Raw genomic sequence first — 13,452 nt, 5'->3', positions numbered from 1 at the left:
TTTTTTCTCCAGTTCGATTCAGTATCTCCTCATTTGTCATTCAATCTACCCATCTACCGGTAATCATCACGATTTTCCTATAGTCCCCACATTTCAAGAGCTTCCATTCTCTTCTTTTCTGAACTGCTTATTTATCCATGTTTCACACCCGTGCAAGACGACACCCAAGACAGGTACCTGCAGAAAAGACAGCCTAACACTTCAGTGTATATTTGATATTAACAAATTTCTCTTCTTCTGAAAAGCTTTTTTTCCCGTTACCACTGTAAATTTTATATCTTCTCTACTTCGGTGATCATCTACCACTCTTAGTGTCTCATTTCCTAATTTAATTTCCTCAGCATCATTTGATTTAGTTAGACTACATCCCAATACCCTCATTTTACTTTTGTTGATGTTAATCTTATACCCTCCTTTTAAGACACTGTCCAATCTGTTCAACTGCTCTTCCAAGTCCTTTACTGCCTCTAACAATATTACAATGTCATCAAGAAACCTCAAAGTTTTTATTCCTTCTTAATTCTTCTTTAATTTCCTTTCCAAGTTTCTCCTTGGTTTCCTTCACAGCTTGCTTAATGTACATGTTGAGTAACTATGAAAATAGGCTACAACCCTCACTCCCTTCTCAAACTACGGCTTCCCTTTCAACTCTCATAACAGCAGTCTGATTTCTGTACAACTTATAAATAACCTTTTGCCTCATATATTATATCCATGCTTCCTTTAAAATTTGAGTGTAGTCCAGCCAACACTGTCGAAACCTTTCTCTAAATCTACAAGAAATATAAACATATTTTTCCTTTCTTCAACATATGTTCTAGGACAAGTTGTAGGGTAAATATTGCCTTGGGTGTTAATATGTTGATCCAGAATCCAAAGCAACCTTATCTGATGTTTGCTTCTACCAGTTTTCCATTCTTCTGCAAGTAAATCATTCCTGTATTTTACAAGCCAGATAGAATAATTTGGTTGTGGCTGGCTCTCCCAAGGATCTCAATAATTCTGAAAGAGTGTTGTCTGCTGCAGGGTCCAAAGGTCTTTCAGTGCTGTGTCAAATTCTCCTCATAGTATCATATCTTCCACCCTGTTTTCACCTACTCTGCCATCTCTTTATATTACATTATCCTCAATTTATTTCCATTATGTAGACACTGCGTATACTCGTTCCATCTTCAGCTTAAAGCTTTCCTTTCTTTGCTTAGTACTGACTTGCCATCTCAGATCTTAATATTCATGTAGCTGATTCTCTTTTCTGGTAAAGTCTTTTTCCTTTTTCTTTAAGCACTGTCTATCTTTCTCCTTATTGTGTATGCTTCTTCAGCCTTGCATTTGTGCTCTAGCCATTTCTGCTTAGCCACTTTGCATTTTCTGTCAACCTAATGCCGCGTCCACATGCTTGTCAAACCTCGACAAGCCATCACAAATTCAAATGTGTGGCTAGGACATTTGGCTTGACTTGTGTAGGCTTGCTAGTGCTAGTGGTCGATCCGATTGAGTGTCAGTTTTTTGACACAAATCAAAGGAGGTTTGCGGCAAGCACTTGCGACGCGTCCACATGTTTGTTGTGGACCTAGTATTGTTTGTGCACTGGCGGTGGACAGAAGTGCATTCCTCTTTGTATAGAAGTAGGCTACAGCAGGGAAAATGAATAAATACCGGTGACTGGTCCAACGAGGAAATTTACAATTCATCGAATGTTATCAAGCAGAACCCTGCATTTGGGACTTGAGGAACAAAAAAAAAAAAAAAAGTGGCTGATGCCTGGAGTCCTCTCAGTGAAGTTTTAAAGAATCCTGTCAAGGAGATTAAAAGCAAAAAGGAAATTCTTATGGTCACATTTCGTAAACATTTAAAGAAGAAGCAAGATTCTATTCATTCTGGCTCAGGTACAAATTTCTTTATTTTTTAATATTTACATAATATATACAATAAATTTGATAAATATTTACATAATATATACAATAAATTTGATAAATAGATGATTGGAACAAAGTGTACATTTTTCAAAGTTCTATATTTATTTTTACTAAAATATTTGTGTTACTAACAAAATAAGTATGTATATGACGTAAATAATAAGTAATTATTTTCCCTCAGGAGTTGAAGGTATGTACAAACCAGTTTGGTTTGCATACCAGCTTATGGAATCATTTCTGCTGCAAATATATACCAACAAGGTGGTTTGAACTCGGATACAGTAAGCAAAAACACATCAGTATTTTGGACACTATCGATTTTGATTTTTACTGTTTCTATAATATGAAGTACATGCTCCAAAATTAAGAAGTCAGAACTCCTCATGAAGCATTTGTACTCCTACAAAAATATGAAGTAAATTCATCCCTAATCTTGATGGCATTTAGCGGCGATCTTTGAGGTACAAGTGGCAAATTTTGTATTGCATTATATTCTTCTATATTCCTCCATGCACCAGGTATTATCAGATTCCCATTACTATCCCATACATTCAAAGTTCCAAGGGGAATATATCTTTCTGAAGAAGATCTACTTTTTCTGAGAAAGGTATGTAGTAGCACACGGGTCATAGTAATTTCTTTCACAGTTTCGAGATCTAAATTAATAGGTCTCCGAAAAATTCTGAACACTGTAGTTAAAATACCAAAAGTATTCTCCATTCCAACCCGGGTTCTAGACAATTGTTCATTAAATATTCTTTTTGGCAATCCAATCTCATGAAGTCCAGGGTAAGGCTTCATAACACGTGTACTGAGTGCAAAGGTACCATCTGCTAAAAATACATATGGCACATTTACGTTATTATTCGATCCAAGAAGTGGGCATGGTGTGGGGAAGTTCATTTCGTTTCTGCAGATTCTTTGCCATAATAATGAATTGTTAAAACCACCACCATTGCTAATCCTCCCTTGTCATCCTATGTCAACAAACATAAAGTTATAATTGCTATCGACGAATGCCAAAAGCACTATACTGAAAGTTTTCTTGTAGTTGAAATATTCAGTTCCACTATGAGGTGGACACTCGATAACTATGTTTGCCATCCAGCAATCGCACATAATGTGGGAATTTACTGCTGTATCCCCTTTCTATATTAATCCAATCTTCCGCTGTAGAGGGCATCTGAAAAGATAATGTTAAAATAATAATTAAAATTTGAAATAATTTTTTTGTACTGTAGAATTATTAATAAAATCTAATTTTTGCAGCAATCAAGATCATCAGAAACAGCTGGCAAAGAAACAGTGGATGAAACCGAGGAGACAGAAAATTATAACAGTGTGGCGGGTTCCTCGACTCCTGCATCTATGGTTTCTTCACCATCTACAAGTAAATCTAAGGAGAAATCTCGTCGTCGCACTGCATCGAATATAGCAGAAGAGCAAATGGCCACAGCATTTGGTCAATTAATGAATGTACTTAGTCAATGTCCATCATGTGCAAATGCTGAAGATGATGAATGTGATCTGTATGCTAAGCTATTAGCCAAAAAGATGCGGGAACTTCTTCAAGATGACAGGAAATTAATAATGTATGAAATAGATGGTTTATTTATCAAAAAAATTAAACAGAGGTCATTTTTGTTTGAAACACCATCCCCTCATAATTCATTTCAATATTCTAGACAATCATCAGTGTCAAGTGGATATACAGTAGTACCAAACCACTCAGCACGTGTTCAGATGTCATTTTCTGAACCTTCTACCCCAAATCATGACCCCTTCACTACCGATCCCATCTCCAATTATGAAAGATCCTCCACTCTATTACCACCACCACATCCTTGAAATAGAGATGACATCATAACTATTTATTCAACCGAATCCAGCCCTTCAAAGCCCACCTCTACAATTTCAGTAATACCGGTACCGATATCTGATGAAATAATCGTGCCTCAGGCACAAAACATTATTAACGAAGCATTCCAGAGAGCCTACGAAGATTTTGAGCAGTATGATACTAGTGCATAAGTACAGAACACTGATTAATATTTTTGTATGCTTATATCTTCAAACTAATAAAAAACATTAAAAACAAAATATCAAACATGTTTCACATTACCTTTATTGCATCTTTCAGAACGTTATTAATAGCTTTGCAGACTTCAGGTATAGTCTTTGATATTGCCTGGGTGGATACTTTAAACAAATAGTGTAGTCTTTTGTAACTGTCTCCAGATGCTAAATATCTCAGTGTTATTGCCAGACGATATTGAGCTGGTATAGCTTCTCTGAAGTCTGTATTTTTCTTCGAATCAGAGGTGAAATTTCATTCAGCAAATATTCAAAATCAGCGTAGCTCATCCTGCAGAAGTTATCAAACTGTCCAGATGGTTCATGAAGAAGCTCATTATAGTTTTCTTCCATAAATTCTCCGCAAACACAAATTTTAAATCAATAATTTTCTCATAGGCCTAATTATATTGAATGAAATACGCATAAGAAACTATATAATGATCATAGATACATGAATGATGCTATAATTAACAATTACATGGTACGATTTCTATGAATTTTTAACATCCACCATCTTCTTTGCCATATTTTTCATTTTCTTTCCTCTCCTTTTTTTTGTTGTGAAGATAGGTTAAGCCAAAGGTTATGGCTGACACAACCTCTACATCCATCATGTCTGCTTCTCCAGAACAAGCACACTCGCAAGCGTATGGATAGTTCCCCAAATGTAGCCAAGCGTTTGTAGAGACTTGGGGTTTGCGGCAAGCACCAAGCGTGTGGACGCGGCATAATTTTTCAGGTATCTGTATTCCCTTTCACCTGATTCATTTGCTGCATTTTTATATTTTCTCATTTCTTCAGTGAAAGTTGATATCTGCTTTATTATCCAAGGATTTCAACTAGACTGTGTCTTTTTACCTGTTTGATCTTTTATTGCCTTCAATATTTCCTCATTTAAAGATATCCGTTCATGTTCTGTTTTAATCCTTCCCACTGTTTTGGTCCAATATTGTCTAATGCTCCTTCTGAAACTCTGAATAATCTCTTGTTCCTTCATTTTATCCAGATCCCATCTCCTTTTTCCAGTTTCTCCAGTTTTAGTCTGCAGTTCATAAGCAATAAATTATGGTCAGAGTCTGCACCGGGAAATGTCTTGCTGATAAAACTAATTTCAAAATCCTTCTTTAACCATTATTCAATCAGTCTGAAACCATCCAGTGTCCCCAGGTCTCTTCCAAGTGTACACCTTGTAGCGGCTCGCCTACTTTGTTTCTTCGTTGATTGTCCTTGGTTTTGACATACTGGCTGAAAAAATAGGAGGTGGACATGCAGTACTGTCTACTGTAGCCAACAGTTGCACAGTTGCGTTTCACAGTCTTTTACTTTCACTTTTCACAGTCCCCCCAATAATACACAGTTATATATGGCCAGTGCACTATTGTTCTAACTTCCCATAAGCCTTATTAATAGTTAGCAGGCAAAAATCCACATACTGCTACAATAATTTACTGTTGAACACCTATGAGCAGTAAAAGCCAAACCACAAAGTTCACAGTTCCTGAAGAATAGAAAGGTACATATGGAGCAGACACAGTCACTGTTTTTAACACACGGCGTAATTGTGTAACACTTATTACACTGTTAAGTTGATGCATTGTTGTCATTCTAACCAACACAGGTTCCTCGTCTGAAACTTGGCTGTGGACTGACTGTCATGGGATCAAAAATTGGGCCTTATATATCCTCACAATAATAGGGGCTGAAACTACACATTGTTCGAAGTTAAATTTACAGAAATTACAATTAAAACTTAACTCATTAAATTAACTGGTTACATCGAAAAATTCAGTCTTTTTAACAGTTTCTTCTACTACCAGGGTTAAGCCAAATTATTTGTTTAAATGATGAAATTAACACATATAGTTACGTAAACAATACTTTTAACAAAACTGTTAATTACTTTGGAATTAATCAAGTGCTGGCTTTGCTAACGTGTTTTTGAGTAGAGCCAAATAAATACTTTAAGAATACTATTAGTTTGTCTTCCAAATGTTTATAATTAGTACAGAATTTATATTTGTTTATACATCAACAATAGAATTTAAGTTACGAAACAATTACTGATTTTGCCGTATAATGAAAGATACTAACTAGGAATAGTCAAAATAAATTAGAAAATCAATTACATACATAAAACTATGCACAAAATTGGATCTCATGTTATATTCTTTAAAACTAAGGACCAACCTTTCTCTTTTATGAAAATGCAGATAATGTTCACATATGTTAATGGTAATTAGTTAAAACTGAAAAATGAATTTTAAGGAGGCATGTGGCAAAACAAGAGGGGAAGTAAAAATATCCCAGCTTGCTTTGTCACAACCTTGTTTCATGATTCTTAAACTAAGTGTTAGCAAATCATGCTCTATACAAAATTCTACCAGGCAGCTTCCTCTTTGTCCTTTCCCCCAGTTCATGTTCTGCAACTGTTTTTGCTTCTATTCCTTTTCCTGTCAAATTTCAATCGCCCATCATAATTAAATTTATGTCTCCCTTCACTAACTGAATAACTTAAGGCAGATACAGATTGCTACTTCCCACAAAGATCACACGTTAAGTTGCAGACAGGCACAATTAAAGACACTTACACATTAGTTTTCAGCCACAGCCTTCATCAGAAAAAGAAAGAGAAACATACACACAGACATGCATTCACACAAGCTAGCACACCTCACTCAAGGATGACCATCTCTGACAGCTTGGACGAGAATGCAACTGTCATGTGGAACAGAAGCAGCAATCTGGAGAGGATGGGGAAGCGGAAGGGATAGTAGTGTACAGGTGGGGTGAGACAAGGGCGCTGTCTGGCAGTGTGTGCATGGACTGCCAACAGTCGCAGCATTGGGGGCTGTGGGTAGGGTGGTGGGGAGCAGGAGCAGAAGAGGGACTGAAGCGGAAAATGAGGGTAGTGGGGAAATATGGGCAGGTGCGTTGGCAGAAAAACGGTGGGAGACGAGAATAGAGAGGAGATAGACAGAGAGGGGTGGAAACTGTTAGATGGAGGGGTGTGGGCAATATGTTACTGTAGGCTGAGGCCAGGATAATTTTGCGAGCGGAAAATGTGTTGTAAAGGTAACACCCGTCTGCACAGTTCAGAAAAGTTGATGGTGGAGGGGAGGATCCAGATGGCCCAGGTACTGAAGCAGCCATGGAAATCAAGCAAGTTATGTCTAGCTGAAAGTTGTGCCACAGGGTGTCTGTTTTGCTCTTAGCCACATTTTCCGATGGCCAATCATCCTGGTGGACAACTGGTTCTTAGTCATACTAATATAAAAGGTTGTGCAATGATAACAGCAGAGCTGGTATATGACATGGCTGCTTTCACAAGTGGCCTGACCTCTGATGGGGTAGGATAAGCCAGTGACAGGATTGTAATAGGAAGCACTGGATGGGTGGATTTGGCAGGTCATGGACCTGAGACTTCCAATGGGATATGATCTTTCTGCAAGGGATAGAGGTTGGGAGCAGTGTAGGGATGGACTAGGATGTTATGGAGGTTGGATGGATAATGGAACACTACTTTAGGAGGATTGGGAAAGATCTTGGGTAGGACGTTGTTCATTTCAGGGCATGATGATACGTAGTCAAAGTCCTGGCAAAGGATGTGGTTCAGTTGTTCCAGTCCATGGTGGTACTGGGTGATGAAGCGGCCACTCCTTTGTGGCTGTTTCTTGGAGGTGGCGGCAGGATTGGGGTGTGAGGGGAAATGGCACGGGAGATCTGTTTGCAGACTAGGTCTGGGGGCTAGTGAGACCCTCAGCATACTGGGCAAGGGAGTCCTTGTCACTGCAGATACGCCATCCATGGATGAGCAGGCTGTATAGGAGGGATTTTTTGGTATGTGTCGAAATGCAGGTACTGTTGGCGGTCTTAATGTGGACAGAGGTGCAGATGGAGCCATTAGAGAGGAGGTGGTCAACATACAGGAAGGTGGCACATTGGGTTGAGGAGGACCAGGTGAAGCGTATGGGAGAGCCTTCTCACCCATCCGCTTCACCTGGTCCTTCTCAGCCTAGTGTGACAACTTCCCGGATGTTGACTTCCTCCTCTCTGATGGCTCCATCCACACCATTGTCCATATTAACCCATCAACCACCAACAGCACCTGCATTTTGACAGCTATCATCCCTGCATTTCGACAGCTGTCATCCCTTCCGCACCAAAAAATTCCTTACATACAGTCTAGCCACATGGGAACAGTGTATATGCAGTGACAAGAACTACTTTGCTCAGTATGCTGAGGCTCTCACCTAGGCCTTCATAGACAGGCACTATCACCAGACTTAATCCACAAACAATTCTTCCTTGCCTTTTCCCCTCACACCCCCAGTCCTCCCACCACCCCAAAGAACCAGCCACAAAGGAGTGCCCCTTTGTGACACACTACCACCACAGACTAAAACAAATGAACCACATTCTTCACAACGGTTTTGATTAATTATCATCATGCCCTGTAATGAGGAACATCCTACCCAAGATCCTTCCCACCCCTCCTAAAGTGATGTTCCATCATCCACCCAACCTCCATAACATCCTAGTCCATCCCTATGCCGCTCCCAACCACTACCCCTCGCCACAAGGATCATATCCTGTGGACGACCCAGGTGCAAGACCTACCCAATCCATCCACACAGCACTTATTATTCCACTCCTTTCACACTCTTATCCAACCCTGTCACAGGTTGGGTCACCTGTCAAAGCAGCCACGTTGTGTACCAGCTGTGCTGCAATCATTTCATAGCTTTTTATACTAATATGACTAACAGCCAGCTGTACACCAGGGTAACAGTCCACTGCCAAACTGTGGCCAGGGGCAAAGTAGACCACTATTATTTGCAGCTGAACATAACATGTTTGATTTCCATGGCTGCTTCACTACCCAAGCCATCTGGATGCTCACCTCCATCACGAGCTTTTCTGCAATGTGCAGGTGGGAGTTATCCTTACACCATATTCTCCACTCCCAAAATTAACCTGACCTCAAACTACAGTAACATACTGTCCCCACACCCTCCTCTTAACAGTTTCCTCCCTCCTCTGTCTTACCACCTCCTCCCTATTCTCATCTCCCACCCTCTTTGTGTGCCACCCTCTGCCAATGCACTCGCCCATCTTTCCCCACTCTTCTCCTGTTTTGGTCCATTCCCCTTCCGCCTACACATCTCCCTGCCACACAGCCTCCTGATGCTGTGTCTGTTGGCAGTCTAGTCCTTGCACACTCTGCCAAACAGCGCTCTTCTCCCTCCCCCCACCTGTATACTGCTATCCCTTCCCCTCCAGATTGCTGCTTGCATTTCATGTGACGTTTGTATTCCGGTCTGAGCTGCCGGAGATAATGGACATGCTTGCACAAGGTATGCTAGCTTGTGTGTGTGTTTCTTTTTTTTTCTGATGAAAGCTGTGGCCAAAAGCCAATGTGTGAGTGTCTTTTAATTGTGCATCTCTGCAACTTAATGTGCCATGTTTACAGTAAGTAGCAATCTATTTTTTCCTTACATTGTTGATATTCCAACCTGAAGTTACCATTGTTTGATTTTTAACTGAATAATTCATTTATTATGTCATGTATTCGTTCGATCTCCTAATCATCTGCACAGATAGTTGGCATGTAAACTAGTACTGCTGTAGAGGCTGTTAGATTCATGCCTATATTGGCACAATAATGTGTTCACTATGCTGTATGTTGGAACTTATCTGCATTCCTATTTTCTTATTTATTATTAGACTTGTTCCTGCGTTATCGCTATTTGGTTTTGTGTTTATGACCCTGCACTCACCTGACTAGAAGACCTATTCTTGCTGCCGACGCTTCACTGATCCCCATATATCTAACTTCTATTTCCCTGTTTAAGTTCTCTGTTCTGTGTCTCCGTTAAGGAATTAAACATTCCACACTTCGACTTGTAGAATGCCACTATTCTTTTCCTGATGATGACATCCTTCTAAGTACCCCCCTCTGAAAATCGAAATGGTAGACTATTTTTGCTCCGGGATATTGTATTCAGCTGGATGTCAACACCAGTAAACTGTACAGTGGAGTTGCATTATCTTTGGAGAAACAAAATGGCTGTAGTTTCCCCTTGCTTTCAGCCATTCGGAGTACCAGCACAGCAAGTCCATGTTGGCTAACGTTAAAAGACAAGATCAGTCAATCTCCCGGACTGTTGCCCCTGTAACTGCCGAAAGTGGTGCTACCCTTCTTCAGGAACCACAGGTTAGTCTAGCCTTTCCACTTATACCCCTCCATTGTGGGTGCAACTATGGTATGGCTGTCTATATCATTGAGACACGAATGCCATATGACCGCTGCAAGATCTGTGGTTCATGGATGCTGGCCCAAGAGCTTCAAGTCAAGCAGCAGCTGCAGCAGCAACAACAACAACAACAACAATGATGATGATGATGATGATGATCTTGAACTACATTAGAAGCCTAAGCGCAATCAGGCTGTTGCACAGTTTACAAGAATACAAGAAGGCCCACCAGAAATATGTCTATAATGTTAATCTAAATGAGCCGTTGCTGGTGGACAGGCCACACTTATTCCCCAGCCATGGCCAGTCAAATATTTGTAATAAATGTTATTTAACACAATTAAATTCCCCGGTCATGGCCAATAAAATGTTTGTAATAAGTGAGACCTCTCAAAATGTTAAACATATACAGTGCACAGAACTTAGGTACAGGTGAGGCCCACTGTAAATGCAAAAAATGATTTAAAATTTTAAATAATCAGCCATGCAACAATATAGCAACATCCACCACTTGCTGGCACTATCAATAATTTTCACAATAGCTTAAGTGAAAAGAGCTAACATCAATGGCCTTGGATAACTGAGCTTAGTACCAGTCAATCAAATCGTTAAGCCTGGTGACCTGCCCTTTCTTTTTAACCTTCCCCAACCACTCTGTCCCTCAAGTCATTCGCCCCACCCCTACCAAGGAAGGAACTCTTGGTTCCAAAAGCCAGGAAGTGTGTCACTTTTGTGTGTATCTGTTGGCAATACTACACATTTTGCCTCCTGGGGTGAAGTGTTGGCCGGAAGATCTGTCTAATGGACTTTTTATTTGAGATTATGAAATTAATTCATAGGTAAAATGGTCACATTATAAAGATTTTATGGAATTACTCCATCTAAACAAAGCATGTTGGTCACAAAATTCACAAGTTAGTTGCGAACCAAGCGAAAAGAGGTTGTAAGTTTGGAAATACTGTTTTTTTTTTTGGGTGCAGTTGTCAAAACTACATGGCAAATGTTGTTGAGCAAAATGACATACTTTCCTTTGTACTTATCTCTACCATATCAACACAAACCAGGAAATCTCCTCCATGGCTGTTTGTTTGGACGTCCACACATAGTTCCCCACTTTGCCACTGGGAGTTTCTGAATATTCTTCCTATAAAAAAGAAGCTTTGATGTTAATTATTTACTAAATGGTTCATGAAGAAAATGGGAGTTAGTGATGTGCAGTTTTTTTTGTTTCGGACAGCTGTTTTGGACGTTGCCTTGGAATGATTGCGTGAAGCTCCATGTTCACCAGGGTGCAGGAATTTTAGCCTGTGAACTCAGTGTATGTGTTTACTTACAATATCACACAATTCTTTAACAGTAATCGGCATGTAGTTCCACAAGTGCACACAAATTTCTCAAGTGCCTGTCTGATCTGTGGTGGTATGTCAGTTTTCAAGGATGAATAAAAAAAGGAAGCCAGAGTAACAAGCCACATTTCATATATCATGGAAAAAATGGTACATAAAGCTCTATAGTTTTCAGTGTATTTGATGCCCTTTGTGGTTCCAAGAACAATGCATCAGAACAGAACCACAGAGCAGGGAGCAGCACAGCTAGTAGAAAGATTGCTTAGTTTAGTGGTGTCTACTCAGTGTTTGCCATACACAAGTTACACGAACAGGGGAATTGGGACAACTCATTACTGTCATATTCATAATTGCCTCTGTCAAAGGGAAAATACATTTAAAGTAAGTACATGAATAAATAGATCAGTTTTGTTCTTGAATATTTCAACATCTGAGACTCCTCAAGTGGTACACTAATTAAAATGGAACCAAGCTGTAACTGATGCGAATGCCTCACTAGCTTTGGCAAAGGTGCATCAGCAAAAGCATTTACAACTGCATGGTGCCTCTGGACATAGCCAAAACCATTGTGGATGTAGGTGTGGTAGGATATTGCTGACAGAATTGTTTAAGTCCTTTTTGGATAGTAGATACCTCAGTGAAGATCTGTGATTGCAGTCATGATGGGCATAGCATGCATGTTTTGACACCCTACAGTATCCACACGTGAGTGATCCACATCTACAGACTCTTAGACTACTGCAGAGACGATGAGAATTAGTAGAATGCAGCAAATTAAATTTGATATAGTTGGTTACTAAATGATCCCAACTTGTAGACCTGTTTTCTGGGATCATATTACTAGAATTAGACATGGTGATACGGATGCAATTGTTGCCTAGCCTTATAATACAATTATGTTAGTTTTGAGGTGCATTAATGTTGATAGTGGTATGACAGTAAATCGTACCCCTTATGCATTGTTGGTTTTCTGGAATCTTTGGACCTGAACATGCTTTTTTCCAAAAGGGACATTGTCGTGCTGTTATGTTCAACAATGTAATGGTCACGGACCAGAATGCGAGGAGAGAGTTGTCGTTTGGGTTTCAAGAGGACCAGTTGTATGTAATTGCATTACACTGAGTTTATTGCTACAGTTTGCTAAAGTGATGAATTAAGACTTTGGAAATGTTTTGTTGGTTGTCAGGGTAATAGTGAGTAATGATTTAGTTTATTTGTGGAAGGTGCACGTAATTATCTGTGATGTCAGTGGATGAACAGTATTGTCATTCTGTGTCAGTAGCTTCCATTGGCAGATCATATTATTATTTGACCAGTTATAAAAAGTCTACCACAGATAGTTACAACATTGAATGATTAATTCGGAAAAGTAGTACAGTAATGCCAAACTTAAGTGCTGAAATGAAATTTAGCTGTTAATGCGGACATGGTTGGGTGTAGGCATTATTAGGAAATGTGTTTCTTACAAAACCAATAAATGATGTGTGGACTGCTATCCTTTCAAGGTTACATTTTTCACCTGAATCTGAAGAACTTTAATATTAATAAAGAGACACACAATGTTATTAGCCAACAGTCAGATTCAGTTAACAGTGAAACATGTTCTCTGTGAATCATCCTCCACCCATGTCCAGTCACTGAAAATTAATATAAAAGGAGGTAATGAGGAGGTGACAAGTGGTGCTATTAAGTTGAATTTGGCAGAGACGTTATACAAAAGTTCTATGAGCTGCAGATATGGAGATCGTGTTTGAATGAATGTCTGTGTGTGGTGGGATTGCCTTACAAGTACTGAAAGACAGTGTGCTGGGATTCACAATCGTAGTGTCTGTTCTTGCATTCTGAACTTCTTGATAGCTT

General features: G+C 39.5%; 1 protein-coding gene across 2 annotated transcripts in view; it reads left to right on the top strand.

Moving 5' to 3' along the window:
• The window catches only part of LOC124789289 (tRNA (cytosine(72)-C(5))-methyltransferase NSUN6), a 94,676-nt gene that overhangs the window by 12,110 nt on the left and 69,114 nt on the right, over positions 1 to 13,452 (top strand). Inside the window, exons 3-4 of one of the 2 annotated variants that reach the window (XM_047256601.1) lie at positions 3,186 to 3,508; positions 10,083 to 10,206. The exons of the other annotated variant lie outside the window; for it this stretch is intronic. Of the exons in view, the coding sequence (XP_047112557.1) occupies positions 3,186 to 3,508; positions 10,083 to 10,206 (447 nt within the window). The remainder of the gene's footprint in view (positions 1 to 3,185; positions 3,509 to 10,082; positions 10,207 to 13,452) is intronic. 2 annotated transcript variants of the gene reach the window in all.

This window comes from Schistocerca piceifrons, chromosome 3, assembly GCF_021461385.2.
Source record: "Schistocerca piceifrons isolate TAMUIC-IGC-003096 chromosome 3, iqSchPice1.1, whole genome shotgun sequence".
In the NCBI taxonomy this organism is placed as follows: Eukaryota; Metazoa; Arthropoda; class Insecta; order Orthoptera; family Acrididae; genus Schistocerca; species Schistocerca piceifrons.
The sequence above is the reverse complement of the archived record's forward strand: the minus strand, read 5'-3'. Positions and strand labels throughout refer to the sequence as shown.